Source organism: Phyllostomus discolor, chromosome 7 (genome assembly GCF_004126475.2).
Source record: "Phyllostomus discolor isolate MPI-MPIP mPhyDis1 chromosome 7, mPhyDis1.pri.v3, whole genome shotgun sequence".
Lineage (NCBI taxonomy): Eukaryota > Metazoa > Chordata > Mammalia > Chiroptera > Phyllostomidae > Phyllostomus > Phyllostomus discolor.
The window spans coordinates 42,448,997-42,463,586 of NC_040909.2; the positions used below are offsets into that span (position 1 = coordinate 42,448,997).

Consider the following 14,590-nt stretch of genomic DNA (forward strand, 5'->3'; position numbering starts at 1 on the left):
CAGGCAGTGCTCCCCTGGAAATCGGTGGCTTCAGTGACTTCAGTGAAAGCAAAGGCAATATCCTGAAGGTGTTCTCACTCTCTGCTGCTCTCCCTCCCCCAGGCCTTTCTCAGCTTCTGGGTTCCCTGAGGTGTTCTCAGCGCTAGTGTGAGGGTCCAGGGTGGGAAGGAGAGGAAAGCTGTGTGGAAACCCAGGAGAAACTCCCCAGGCTGTTTGGTAGGAAAGCCTGGGAAACTGTTTGGAATTTGAAATCAGGCAGAACCCTTGGAGGCCTATCCAGAGGGCACGTGATAAACATGGTAAAATTAGCTTTTCACCAAGAGTGAGTTTCCTGAGCTGGATTCAAGGGACAGTGTTGCAGAAGACACAGGAAGACATGTGTCTCTCCTGTCGGTAGCTGGGGTCACATCAAGGGGTCTTAGGTGGGCTCCTGCCCACTGGTGAGTGAAGAGCCCCTGCGTTGAGGAGAAGCCAGTATGTGATGAGGAAAGTGTTCAGTGCACACCGCTCCTGCACTTTGACAAGGACTCAAAGAGGCCCCTACGTCACCTGGCGTCCAAGGCAGCCACACTGGAAGGCTGGCTAGGGCAGGGTCCAGACCCCCCATGGGGCCCTGGGTCTCAGGGAATCCCTCCCGGGCAGGCTGGCCGGCAGTCTCCCCAGGACCCTTGCTGGCTGCCATTGCATTTTGGCGTTCACGGACTCTGAAGGATCTGCTACTCTAACTGATCTTACTCCTGCATAATCTTTTCTTTTTTTCCTGCTCTGCTGCCTGTTTATTTTTTGTTATCAGAGGAAGAAGAAATGCTCGAACCAGGAACCAGGTATTTACTAGAAAGGTCCGTTAGCCTCGTTCAGCTGGATGAAACCTCTCTTTAATATTGACTTCTAGAACAGGGCCCACCTTGCCCGTTGCCTGTGGGTCTGTTTTATTATTCTCTCCCTGACCATAGTTAATCAAGGAAACAATTCACAGGTGGGGTGTGGTGGAGCCACAAAAGCCCCCAAATGCCCTTTACAAAAGCACATTGCGTATGCCTTATTGTTTCCTCACCTTCTGAGGAGCCTCGTGATTTAGTGTGACCCCCTTTAAAGAAAGTTTTAAGAATATTTTATGCTCTTTAGTGATCTGACATAGCCGAAAGGCCAACCAATTGCAGAATCCAAAAGAGTATTATCCCTTGCCCAGCCCTTGTTGGCCGTGGGCCAGCCCAGGAAGATGTAGTTGAAAATACATTCACACGCCAGATGCCTGTGCTCAGAACTGCATCTTATTCAGCCAACTTGACTAAGGTTGGCCACTCAGTGGCCGAGGGCTGACATAAGCTGTTTCTAGAACCTTTTTAAATAACATGTTTACTGTTTAGCAAAGTATCTGGATGCTTAGGGTGTAACATACTGAATAGAACTGGTCTTCCCTTCCCAGAGCTCAGAAGGACCCCTGGGTCAGCCTTGCTTCTTGCATAGCGTGCTCTTCTTAATTCTGGCATCAGGACTGTGGTCCTGGGAGGAGGCCTCGATCTGCTTTCCTGTCCCTGAGCGCTGGGAGAATAGGGTTGAGTGGGGCAATGTGGAGCAGGAGGCAGACTTCACCCCTCTGTGTAGTGGGTCCTCCTCCTTCCCAACCTCCTGTCAGGCCTCCTGAACCCTGATTCTTTCCCAGCAAATAAGAAGACAGAGCATTTCTTTAAAGTTATCATAGCTATGCCTTTTTCTGCATATCACTGAAGACTTTGTATTTTAACTGTTTGTGGAGACTTTAGGATTAGCAGTTCTTGCTTGTTTTCCTACTAATCTGATGGTACTAATATTCTGGCTTGAGTTTATAATCTGTGTTTGTAATGTCTGTTTCCTTGTGGTGGTTGCCGAGCCCAATAAAACTCACATTTTTTTCCTTAAGGATTCGGGACAAGCTATACCACTTGTAGTTGAGAGCTGCATCCGATACATCAATTTATACGGTAAGCTCAATTGTGGGGCAGTGTTTTCAGCTCTCTCCAGAACAGGTGCCAGGCTGTGCTCATAGGAAACGAGATTCTAACTCATCTGGAAGACTTCCTGTCACTGATGCTCTTCTGAATGCTATCTTTTGAGCCTTGTGTGTTGGGAGAAGGAGAGCAGTGGTGAGAGGACTCAGGAACTAGGAAAGTGGAGGCGCAGGGAGGGCATGGACGGGGGCACCATTTTAGCTCCTTTCTCACTCCCACCCAACCCAGAGCTCTGCTTTGAGCCCTGAATGCAGTTGGCCAAATGTAGTAGCTGGGATTTGCTAGCGATGGTATCCCCAGCACTTAACTTGTACTTCCATCAACTCATGTACTTATTCCTCCAAAAGCATTTTTTCAGAGTGCATAGCAGGCACTGTTTGAATGGTGGGAGTACAGGCTTGTGCAAGATACTAGTAAGTTGTCAGCCATAGGTAGTTTATATTACCAATTGGAAGGGCAAGGAAATAAAAAAGCAGAGAAATAATAATGCGATGTCAGGTATTGATATTACCAAAAAACTAATGCAGAGGGAATAGAGAGTGGCTGAAGGGGGTGGGGCTGGCTTGATGAAGGTGGTAAGGAGAGACCTCTCCAGGGGCTGATTAAGACTCCAGGGCCCTTTAAGAGTCTAGCGAGTAGAGGGAGCCAGCCATGCAGCCCAGGTGGAGAGAAGGGCAAGTGTAAAGGCTTCATATGGGACCACGGCCAGTGTGACGACAAGAATGGGCCAGTGACACAGTGCAGAAAGTCAATATTGGTTAATGAAAGAAATAAGCATCTACTGAGCACATGATATGTACAAACCAAACTTTGATGAAAGCCCGCCTTTTAAGAGTAAACACTTTACTAAATTATAACGTGGAGAGTTGTTTTATATGGACAAACGGAATCCCAGGGCAAGGATCAGAGTCTCCCCGACTACTGCCCATTTCAGAGAATGGAGGCCCTTCAATTCCCTCAGTCCTAGAGGATGCTGTTATGTTGTTACTGTTAGGTCAGGTGTCGGGGTCTCCTTTGTTCTGGCCTTGTAAAAATTTAAGAAAATTAGATCATTTCTCTTTAACAATTTAATCTCTCCTACATTCCTCAATCACAAGTCAGCATGTTCTTTAGACTCTAGCTTTTCTTGAAGGGAGAAAAATTCCTGTGTCAGGGGAAGGCAGGGTGAGGCAGTGGGATTGATCCTTCTTGTTCAAAACCTCCATGGCCATTACTCTCAGATGGCATTTGTGCTCTCGGGTGAAGGTCCTTGGTGTCAGTGCGGCTGGTAAACTCGGTAGCAGCATGCACTGACCAGTCATTTGCCTGAGCCGACTTATTGATTAACTTGGAAGGTATCCACAGATCCAGTCTTGATATAAACTTCTTATGGCCTTTTCCTCCAAGTCTAGACAAGAGACACAGACATACGAAGCCGGATGTGTCTGAGTATTTTGGTTCAGCCATAGTTTATTGCAAAGGCCATTTTGGGCTTCTGCCAGGAGGCCTTCATTGAGAATGACTGTCTGATAAAGGGAGAAATAGACAAGCAATGACATCAGTCATCAGGTTCCCACTGGTCTGATAGCGCAAGGCCTCATGGCATTTTTCTCTTTCTTTATTTTTCCCTATAGGACTCCAGCAGCAAGGGATCTTCAGAGTGCCGGGATCTCAGGTCGAGGTTAATGACATCAAAAATTCCTTTGAGAGAGGTAGGTGCAGAGTGACCATTGCAAGCTTGTGGCCAGAGGGATCCAGGGTGAGGCTAGCACATGCCTTAGAGCCAGTGGTGTGCTGGGCTGGCTCGTATCGACATCTCTTTCCAGCTTTGCCTTCAGCGACTTCACCTTGGTAGCTTGAAATCAGCCATGGTGGGAGTATTTACATTGCAGAAATTGGTGAATGCTGAGATCTTTTGTTTTTCTTTTTTCCTTCCAATGAGCTAGCTGTTAAACACTGACTAGCACACATGGGTGACTCTGGCAGGCTGTGCGGTGTTTGCTAGGATACAGGGCCTTGTGAAGCACTCTGGACTGATTATGCAAGTCTGCAAAGGCTGCTGTGTTTTAGAAAAGTTGGAAGAATATTGATAATACTGAGTGGCTTTCCGAATATCCTAATTCTTAATTTTCTATGTAGTGCTTTTGGCAAAGCTGTATGCTAGGAGTAAGAGACCACCCCCAGTGAGGTCACTTAGTTCTCACTTTGGTTAACCAAGGGTAGAGAAGCTTACTAGAAACGAAGTGACCACTAGAATAGGAGCACAAATGGCTTATTTGGTACAGCCTCCCTTGGCCTCAGAATCCCTGATGGGGACAGACAGATGGCCAGTGACAGTGTCCATGCAAAGTAAGGACTCCCTGGTCTTCATACACCTCTGCCTTTATACTAGGTGCTTATCTTGCATCCTAAATAATATCTTTGCTTCCAGTTTACCAGCATTTTGGAAGGATAACATCTCCACAGTCTACTCCTTTTAACTCTCATTTATTACTTTTTTCTCTGAATGGTTTTGATATTAAGTTTGGTCTGAGGACCCCAATCCCAAACCCATTTCCCTGCAGTAGATCATGTCCCAGTTTACAAAGAACTTTTTCACCCATTGTTCTAACAGCCCTGGGATGTGTATGGTTTGTCCCTGTTGTCTGTGCTCTGAACAGGCCTTCCCCGGGGGTTCCAGCTGTAGAATTCTCCCTAGTTATTATGGGGATTCTCCTGAAAGGGCTGCCTCCTCTGCACACTTGCCCCTTCCCTAACCTCCCAGTTCCATCCTGAGGTCTAGCTCAGGGTGGAGGAAGCATTCTGTCAGCCCCAGGTGGTCACCACCACCGCTCCCAGCACAGACCTCTGAGGCCCTAGGCACTCTGACTTGGAGCCAGGTATAGAGAGAGGATTTGAGTGGATAGGGCACTCAGTGGCCTCCTAGGCCCAGGGGAGCTTAAGTTCTGGAGTGCATTCCAGGATCTTGGGCACTCAGAACCAGAAAACCCCAGAATTCCCCTGTTCCAGACTCCTACTCTTTATTTATCCATTCATTCATCAACTCAACCAGCATGCCCTGAGCCCTACCCTGTGCTAGGTAATAGACCAGGGCCTGAAAATAAAATAGGAACAAAAAGACGGTCACTGCTAGAGGGGGAGAGCACAGGCAGCAGGATCAGTGCAATGATGGAGTAAGCACTGGGTAGCAGGCCCTGCTTGGACAGAGCTTAGAGAAATAGTAAAGCCCAGGAAAGTTTCCTGGGAAAGGAAATGTCTAAGCAGAGCTTAAAGAGTAAGAGCCAGGGAAGGGGGATTCCACACCCAGGGAACAGCATGTACAAAGGCCACAAAGGAAGAAGTATTTCCCTGATGGAAGTGTCATTCATCATTCCCTGAGCTTCTCTTGACAACACTGGATGGCCCAATCTAGAGCTTTGTTTCTGCATTTCCCCAGCTCCTTAGCACCCCTGCTGCCCTGCATTCATTGTAAATGAATGGAGACATGGCAGGAACCTTTACTGGTCCTGTCCTCCAGGGCTCATCCCATTATACAGAATTCCTTGAGTCTCACATGGGTGAACTCACTGCATGGTGCCTCCAGACTGGTGAGCACTTCAGCCTGGCATTTTCCTGACTCCCTTTGTCCTGTAAGTAACCTTGTTCCAGGCAACCAGGCCCTAACCCTGCCCCAGAAGCACTGCTTTCTTTCTTGAATGTGATCTTCTAAGTTTAGCACCTTCTGTCACTTGCTTGGGTGCCTTGCAGGGGTAATATGAAATTTAAAAGAATTCTCTCCTTCTAACAAGCCTTAGACCACCTCCTAACAAGCCTTAGACCTTAGATCTCTGCTGGGCAGAGATCACCTGACACAAATCCCAGCTGCAAAAACATATTTTCTGCTTTTTCTTTGCGTCACATATACAGTTGGCTCCTTTCCCTCTCCCCACCATTCGCAAGTGAGTCTCATTCTCTCAGCAGCCGGTTCCTTCTGCTCCACCTGAGCCTACAATGAAGCATGGCTTAATTTAGAGGAATTGTTCCTGGTATGTCTCTTTTAAGAAAAATCATTCCTGGCTTCCTGGGGCTGGCTAGTGCCCAGATTTCTCATTTACTCTTTTCTGTTTCTTGACATACACCAACCAACTGTCCTGGCTTATGCTCCTTACCCCGCTGGTCCTTGGGTTTGCCTCCTCCCGCCTCTCCTGAAAACCCACTGTGTTTCTCCACATCTCCTCCACTTCTCCCCCACCCCCACCCACCACCACCACCACCAACAACAACCAGGTGACCAGAGCTTGCACAGGACTCAGCATTTCTCTCCTTGCCCACCCCTCACATCCCTCATGCTATAACATGTGACAGAACTTTCTCTCCAAAACTGGTACATTGTGTGTTTTTCCTTTCTTTCTGTTGTATTTTTAAAATTCAAATCCCAAATCCCTCTGCAGGACACCTGACGTTTACTTATTGTTCAGATAGTTGGGTCTTTCTCCTACCTTAGCACCCTTCTTTCTCTGGAGCAGAAATTCTTGCCTATGTTTCTTGCAAGACTGTTGAAAGAAGCACCTGTCTTTTTTCCTTAATCTTCTGGAAAGCCATTCTTTGCTTATTAGTTCTAAACCCACTTTCTATTTCTTCTGACATGAGTCAACCAGGGTTTTAGTTGGGATTATTATTATTATTGCTGCCAATAGATCTTAAATGCACTCCTCAAGTTTTGAGATCTTGTAATCTTCTGGTGAAATGAAGGAGGAAACACTGGGAAAAGGCAGGACTCAGCAGCTGTGCCTTGGAGAGAGCTGTGGCTTGCTGGTACCTCCCAGGCCAGATTTCCACCTCTGTTTCCCTTCACAAACCAATCCATGTCCTCTTTGTGCGTCAAGATGAGGGCACTGCCAGTGGTCTCTCCTATGCAAAGGGCGGCTGGGAAGGGACCCACTGACCCTTTCTCCCTGCTCAGATCACAGCAGGGTTTGGAATTGGGGCTAAAGTCATAGCCTCTAGGATCTGACACATTCTAGCCTCAACTTGGCCCCTCGGAAACTATTTCTTGCCCTAGGAGGAGGGGTGTGACCCGGAGACATGGGGGGAACTGTTATATTGAGGGGCCTCAGGAGGGGCTTGCGTGCACCTGTGGCCACAGAGAACTGCCCATGTGAGAAATACTACCTGCATGCTTCCTGCCATGCCCCGTCCAGCAGCAAGTTCCCCTGGAGCCTTAAACACACACTGTCTGTTCACATCTGCCCTGGGCACAGCCCTTAAAGTCTTCGGCAATGCCCAGGTGACCTGGCTGAAAGTCAGCTGTAGGCAAGGCCATCTGGTAGCAATTCTAGCTCTCCCAGAACATCTGCTGGCAAAGTATGAACACAGCTTTCTCTCAACTTCCCTGGCTTTTAGCTCTAATTCTCCTCCTGGAGGAAGCCATCATTCATATAAACCATCCTGTTCATCTTGAGCTCTGGAATTCCATTCACTTCTAGAGCCAAAATTGACTAGTCTTGCAGAGAGCCAAAGGCCTAAGCTAGGAGGAAGGAATGTTACAGACTGAGTATCTTCTGAGAGGCAGAGCAAGAGTGAGTGGTGTGTGATATCAATATGTTAGTCATATTAACAAGGAGAGCTAATATGGAGACCAAAATCTGTGTACTTTTGCATCATGACCCCCCCCCCCACAAGAGTAATGTGTGGTAATAATAAGGAAACGGCTTAACATAGTGCAGTGCAGAGTTTAGAGCTTGTATGGTCCTTCAGAGTGGCCTCAAGGGCTGGGGTAGAGAGGGAGGTTGAGAGGATTGGCCTTGGATCTCTCCTCCTAGTTCAACGAAGACAGCTTTCTTCTATATGTGGAAAGAAAAAAAAGGTTGGGATTCTGCTCTAGAGGAAGGAGGGAAGGAGGAGTGGGAGGGGGAAGGGAGGAAGATAGACAAGAGGCAGGCGAACAGGCAGACAGAATTGGAAAGGCAGAAGGAGGACCATCTCCCAGGCATTTGCGAGAGCTGGGAGCTGCCTGTTCTATTTCAGACCACACGAATGTGGGCAAGTTGTCGCTCTTGTCGGGGCCTCAGCTTTCCCGCCGAGAGAAGGGCGGCGCTGGAACCGCGCCTCCTTGGTGTTGCTGTGAGGATCACGGGAGAGCACGCGTGTAAATGTGCTATAGCAGTGCAGGCCGTGATTTTTTAATGTTTCCTCTCCTCCTTCTCCATGAAAAAGTCTTGTCAGGGAAGCATTCTCTCTCTTCCCACGGGACATCTGACAGACCAGCCTGCGCAACACCCATGTCTGGCTGCCACTCACGGTTGTTCAGGTTGGCACTGCACAAGGGTGCTCCGCCCACAGGGCAGTGGGGGGACTTGGGCTCGGGCTCTGTATGCCGCAGCCCTAGTTCAGGAGAGAAAGGGGCTTTCTCTGATTTGAGCTGCGGCCCTGGCTCGCATTCTCCTCCTACGGAGGCAGGGTGAAGAGAGCTAAGTGTGAATTTCCAGCTGTGCTCTTCACTGCTTGCCAGTCTCCGGGTGCTCCTGGCTGTTCTGGGGGGAGGAGGAGAAGGCCGTTGTGCAGACTTCTCTCAGCACCTCCAAGGAGGGGGCACGTTGCTCTCTGTTTCCTCTCGCCTCCTCTGTGGAAGCTCTCCTGGGGGTGAACCAGCTCAGCATCCGCAGTTAAAAACAGCAAAGTCCTGCTCTCCCATGAGATCATTTGCCCTGTCCTACTGGCCAAAATCCAAAAGCTTGACAACATCCCTTGGGCAAGACCGAGGAAAAGAAGTTTTCTCCTGTGTTGCTGGTAGTTGTATCAACTGTGCAGCCCCAGTGGAGAGAAAGCAGATATGGCAAAGATGAGTGTGAGTTAGTGAGTGTAAGGGAAGGGTGACGGGTGGTTTTATTTTATGTTTACAACACTGCTATAGACTTAAACATTTACAAAATCAGTTACTCTGAACTTGCTGTGTGGAGGAGGTCATCCCATCTGCCTCCCCTCCAGTTCAGGCTGGCCTCGGTCATCTCTTCTGCCACCTGCACGTTCCCTGCCTCCTTCCCACGCTGACCCATTGCCCCTGTTCCCTTACAGGTGAGGACCCTCTTGTGGATGATCAAAATGAACGAGATATCAATTCAGTCGCTGGTGTTTTAAAACTGTATTTCCGAGGACTGGAAAACCCACTCTTTCCTAAGGAAAGGTTTCAAGATTTGATATCTACAATTAGTAAGTATTTCCCAGGCAGAATGACAGTTTCCTTGACAAGTCTTCGTTGAAGTTGCACTGTGAGCTCATCACTGTGCTAAGCACATGGGAGGGACACTGTGAAAGAAGCAGTATGGCCCTTGTCCTCATAGAACTTAAAACCTAGGTATAGAAATAACAAGATGGTTTATAATGGGAGAGTTAATGGGCATGGTACACCCCTGGGTATGGAAGAAGTTCAGAAGAGAAGAACAGAAGAAGACTTAGTTTCTTCAATCATAGCTGAGAGTGATCCGTGAGCAGAGTCTTCAGGAGGGGCAGACACAGGGATCCTGGGGAGGGTTGGGGACACACAAGACCAGTGGTCCAGCAGGAGGACGTCCCATCCAGAGCATGGTGTGAGAGGCTGGAAGGGGGGCACGGAGCAAGAGAGGGAAGACCGTGAATGCCGTGCAAGGATTCCAGAGATTTTCCCCTTGGGTAATGGGGAGGCATGGAGGGTTTGGGAGTCAGGTCAGCAACATGACAAACAAGGAAAATGGTGAACATGAGTTGATTAGGGGCTTCCTCTAGCCGTCAGAGTCCTCCTCGACTGGAACGTCTGTGGGTGAAGTCAGGAGCCCAGGCCAGGGGGTTGGAGTGAAGATGCCTTGCCTGTCAGATGCCAAAATCCAAGGAAACCTTTTGTTAATACATTTAAATTAACTTTTAATTTAGAATATGAACATTTTAGTGTTTTGGGAAACTCTTTAATATGATTGACAGAAAACTATCCCGCCCCCAGTTTCAGCAGGGACACTTCTCACAATGTTCTGAGTAGATTTGCAGCCAAGAAAGTGCCCCAGACGTGTGGCAGCCTGTGGAGGCCAAACCCCCTCCTGCGCCTTGTGTGGGAGACCCTGTCTCCACCCTTCTGCCCTTCACACCGCTTCCTGCTCATCTTTCCAGACCCACTCCAAGCTCCAAATCACCCCTGAGAAATTCTGGACCACAAAGGTTCAACCTCATCTGCGTCCCGTGTCACCTGCTCAGCCAGTGATTCCAGAAGCCCCAGTAGTCCAGTTCCTGAGCAGGGTCCTCAGCAGACAAGGTGGTTGACCTCAGGCACAAGCTCATTACATTGACTGACTTGAATCACAGCCTAAATCGTCGTACTGTGAGAAAGAACGTCCTTCTCAGTTCCTTCCCAAACCCTGTGATTATTTACATCAAGGAGAAAACCTCATGGCCAATCTCCCTTCTCCATGGAGAGATGGAATTCAGTCTCAGGAACTTTTGTTATAGAACAATGTCTACCTATAATTTAGTAACATTGTTTTGATTGCATTGTATCTATTTTTATTACCTTCTAATTATAGCAAGTGATCCTTATTTCTCATTTACAAAATGAGGTCAAGTCTCCTTTTTAAATAAATGTTTTTAATTAAAAGTTAATAAATAATAGTGAAGGTGGTACGAGGGTGGTATGAGGACATGGAGGGACAGTGAAATCGATAAAGATGCGAGAACTGAACTCTGTGGGAAGGCTCCGGTGGGGCTCCCCAGAGCCAGACCCTGAAGGTGGGCTGGAGTGTGCCCGACAGACCGCAGAGGTCAGCAGTGTGTGCGAAGGCCTAGGAGTGGCCAAGCCCTTTGTGAGAGGGCAACGGTGGGTAAACGGCCTGGCATGTAGTTCCGCCACAGGGCACTACTGGCATGTGGGGCAGGAGCAGCGCCCGCACCCTGTCCAGTCTTTGACAAACTCAAAGAATGCCTCACTCGAGTATGTCTGCAAATGTCCCTTGAGGTGCACTGCTGCTTCATCTGAGAAGCATGGCTCTAAGTCATCTTCAGACATGTTGGGAAGGGGCAGTGACTAGGAGATGGGTGTGCAAGGCTGGTTGAAACCCCTTCATGAAGGGCCTTGGATGCAGAGAAGTTGGACAGGTGTGTTTTAGAAGAAACATGTTGACAGAATGTGAGGGCTGGAGGGAGGAACTGTGGTAGGAAAAACATGTTTTCTGAAAAAGAAACTGACGTGGATTTGTGCACCAGCCCAGCATCAGCGCTGCACATGAACATCAGAGCTTCGGCAGCTCACTCTTTGTGGTGCCAGCTTTCCCTCTCAACTAGGCAAAACATACATAGCACTTTGCTCTCCTTGTCAGGCCCAATTTGCTGCTCCCATCCCTGGCCTGACTGACTCAACACTCTTTTCCTGAGCACCTGCTATGTGCTAGCTGATGCTATAGCTGAGCTGGTGTTTATAAAGAGTTCGATGAAACATAGTTTACAGGAGATAGAAACTCAACTTATACTGGCTTAATCTATAAGAGGGAATGCATGGGCTCACATTCATGAAATTTTGGGCCCCCACTGGACACAGACCCTACATGGCATTGGCAGGAATTTGTCCTCTATTTCTGGGTTATCACCACTTTCAGGCAGGATCTTCTCCCATGGGATCCCTCAGCAGCTTCACGCTTTCCTCTACCCAGTTGCAAGAGGGTGCCTCTTTCTCGGTTCCTCTGGCCCAAAGTCCCAAGGATCAACTGTGATCGGTTCTGACAAGGCCATGACCCCTCCCTGGCCCTACCCAGTGGCCAGGGGAATATGATGCTTTCATTGGTCAAGCCAGGGTCCCATTTCAGTCCCCAGAACTGAACTATGTGGGCTGATTTAGTATGAAGTGGACCTCACAAATGTTGTCTGTTTGGCTCTCTGAGGATGATAGGCAACCTGAAAGTCCCTTTATGTTACAGAACTGGAGAGCCCAGCTGAGAGGGTGCACCAGATCCAACAAATCCTCATCACCCTTCCCCGCGTGGTCATCGTGGTCATGAGATATCTCTTCGCTTTCCTCAACCAGTGAGTTGTCCAGCCAAGGGGGGGCCCCTCTTTGACTCAGCCCTGACCTCTTTTGGGAGGGGGATTCCTGAGGCTTTTGCAGGTGCAGCTATTCTTATAACATGGAACCCTCCCAGAGCTGAGTGGAGCCCCAAGAGAAAGAAACCACAGGGGGAGGCTTTGCCTTTCCCAGGTGACTTGTGGGTGCCTCCTCTCTCGTAGCCTCTCGCAGTATAGTGATGAGAACATGATGGATCCCTACAACCTGGCCATCTGCTTCGGGCCCACCCTCATGCACATTCCTGATGGGCAGGACCCTGTGTCCTGCCAGGCACACGTCAATGAAGTCATCAAAACCATCATCATCCATCATGAAGCCATCTTCCCCAGCCCCCGGGAGCTAGAGGGACCCGTGTATGAAAAATGCATGGCTGGAGGGGAAGAATATTGGTAAGATTCCATTCCTCTTAATATTACTATTGCCATCATTGTTGTTGTTGTTGCTGTTGAACAGGAACAGTAAGAAACCCTTTAATTTTCTTACTGCTTTATAGCCTGTACCCCCATATACATTTTCTCATTTGAGCTTCACAGCAACCTGACATGAGATAGATGCATCAGTAAAGACTGTGTTGATTTATAAGGGACAGAGATGCAACTCACATTGGCTTAAGCTAAATGGAAATTTATTGGTTTATTTAAAAAGTCTGAGATCATGGCTTCAGGTATAGCTGGACCCAGGGGCTCAACTATTATCATCAGGACTCAGTCCTACAATCCCCAGCCTATGGCTCTGCTTTCTTCCATGTTGGCTTCATTCTCAGGCAGCCTATTTCTTGGAGGTTTCAAGAAGGCATCTGGTGCCTTGGCTGGTGTAGCTCAGTGGATTGAGTGCTGGCCTGTGAACCAAAGTGTCACCAGTTCAATTCCCAGTCAGGGCACATGCCTGGGTTGTAGGTCAGGTCCCCAAGAGGGGGCACATGAGAGGCAACCACACACTGATGTTTCTCTCCCTCTCTTTCTCCCTCCCTTCCCTTCTCTCTAAAACTAAGTAAATAAAATCTTTTTTTTTTAAAAAAAGGTATCTGGTAACTCCAGATTTAGAGTCCATTCTGTCAGCATCCCCAGTGAAAAAAAGAGCTTCTCCTTCCAAACATTCCAACACTAGCTCAAGAATGGTATCTCCCTGCTAAGAGTCTGGTGAACTAAGATTAGCAGATGTAATGCTGTCGTTGGCCAGGTGAATTGTCAGCCCATCCCAGGCAGCAGGGAAGTAGGTAACCCCATTTCAAACACATGAATGGAGAGTGACACACCCTGCCATTGTCCCCTTCACCCGAGTTCTCATTTCCAGAGAGAACTCACTGTCTGTGAGAGCTCCACACCAGGTCAGCAGGTGCTAGTTGGGCACCGAGGTGGGTCTGGGGAGAAGTAAATTAGGACCTTATCAAAATCAGGGCTGACTGCCTTCCCCAGGCTAAGACCTTAAATGAAGTAAATAGGATTCTTTTTAATGTGGAAAAGACAGGAGATTCAGAACACCAACTGACAGAGACCAACCAGTCAAAGGGTTCATATTCTCTCTTTACTCTCAATCCAGGATAATTCACAGCTCTATATTTAGGCATTACCCGCACTGCTTCGAGCCAGGTGCCTACAGGAGTCTGTCTTTTGATTGTCAGAGTATTCCTGGATTCTTGAATTGCTTTAGTTTTTGTGGGCATATTTGGGTAACTGCTGCAAAGAAGAGACATGTTCCAGCCTCTGTTTTCCGCACAGAAGGACCAGACCCAGCTGTTATCTAATCATAGCTCTTTAATCTCTTTTGAGGCACTAAGAGTGCATCTGTCCCTGTTCTGTAATAGAAACATTAAACAGCCAGCAAGCAGACTTTCTGGACAAAGAGCTTTTCAAGGTTTTGTAATCATTACCAGCTCTCCGTTCTTGTTGCTATATGTATATAAAATCAGCGGTCTGGGTAGGGTCCTACAGCTCTCAGTGTATTTGTCAAAGAACAATATACAGTCACTACACTCTTCTTAGTGGCCTTTGCATCCCATAAGAAAGGAAAACTATTAATTGCATGGTAATTTTAGAGACATTTTCAAAGCCCAAAAGTGAGATTTGGCTGAGGGTCTCATCACAATGGACAACATTCATTGATTCAACAAATGGTTATGAGCATCTGTCCTGGCTCAGGCCCTGGGCTGAGGGGGAAGGGATGTACCTCGAACAGGATTAACTTCTGATGCAGGGAGCCCTGGTGGAGGAGGGAACAGGCAGTTCCAGAAATGGGGTCCCCTGAGCCAATGTAGGGAGTTCAGGAAAGGGTTCCTGAAGGAAACAATGACTTAACTGAGACCTACAGAATGAACTGGTGTCAGCCAGGTGGAGTGGGCAAAGAATGTTCTGAATAAGGAAATGCAGTTCTCTGTATCTGGAGTGTTTCACGTGACGAGGGGGGTGGTGAGAGAGGATGCTCTGCAGGCCAGCGGGAGCCAAGTGATGAGAGGTCTGGAACAAGCTGTTGTGCAGAGTCTGGACCTTATCCAGGAGGCAACAGAGAATTTTTCATAATAAAATCTATATTCTTTTAAATGGTGTCACAAATGTCACCTCTTCTAAGAAGC

At 48.1% G+C, this 14,590-nt stretch overlaps 1 protein-coding gene across 1 annotated transcript in view; it reads left to right on the top strand.

Annotated features, from left to right (window-relative positions):
• Positions 1 to 14,590, top strand: part of SRGAP3 (SLIT-ROBO Rho GTPase activating protein 3) — a 243,948-nt gene that overhangs the window by 198,461 nt on the left and 30,897 nt on the right. Inside the window, 6 exon segments of the mRNA XM_028518183.2 lie at positions 794 to 824; positions 1,901 to 1,961; positions 3,602 to 3,679; positions 9,021 to 9,155; positions 11,876 to 11,981; positions 12,183 to 12,410. Of these exon segments, the coding sequence (XP_028373984.1) occupies positions 794 to 824; positions 1,901 to 1,961; positions 3,602 to 3,679; positions 9,021 to 9,155; positions 11,876 to 11,981; positions 12,183 to 12,410 (639 nt within the window).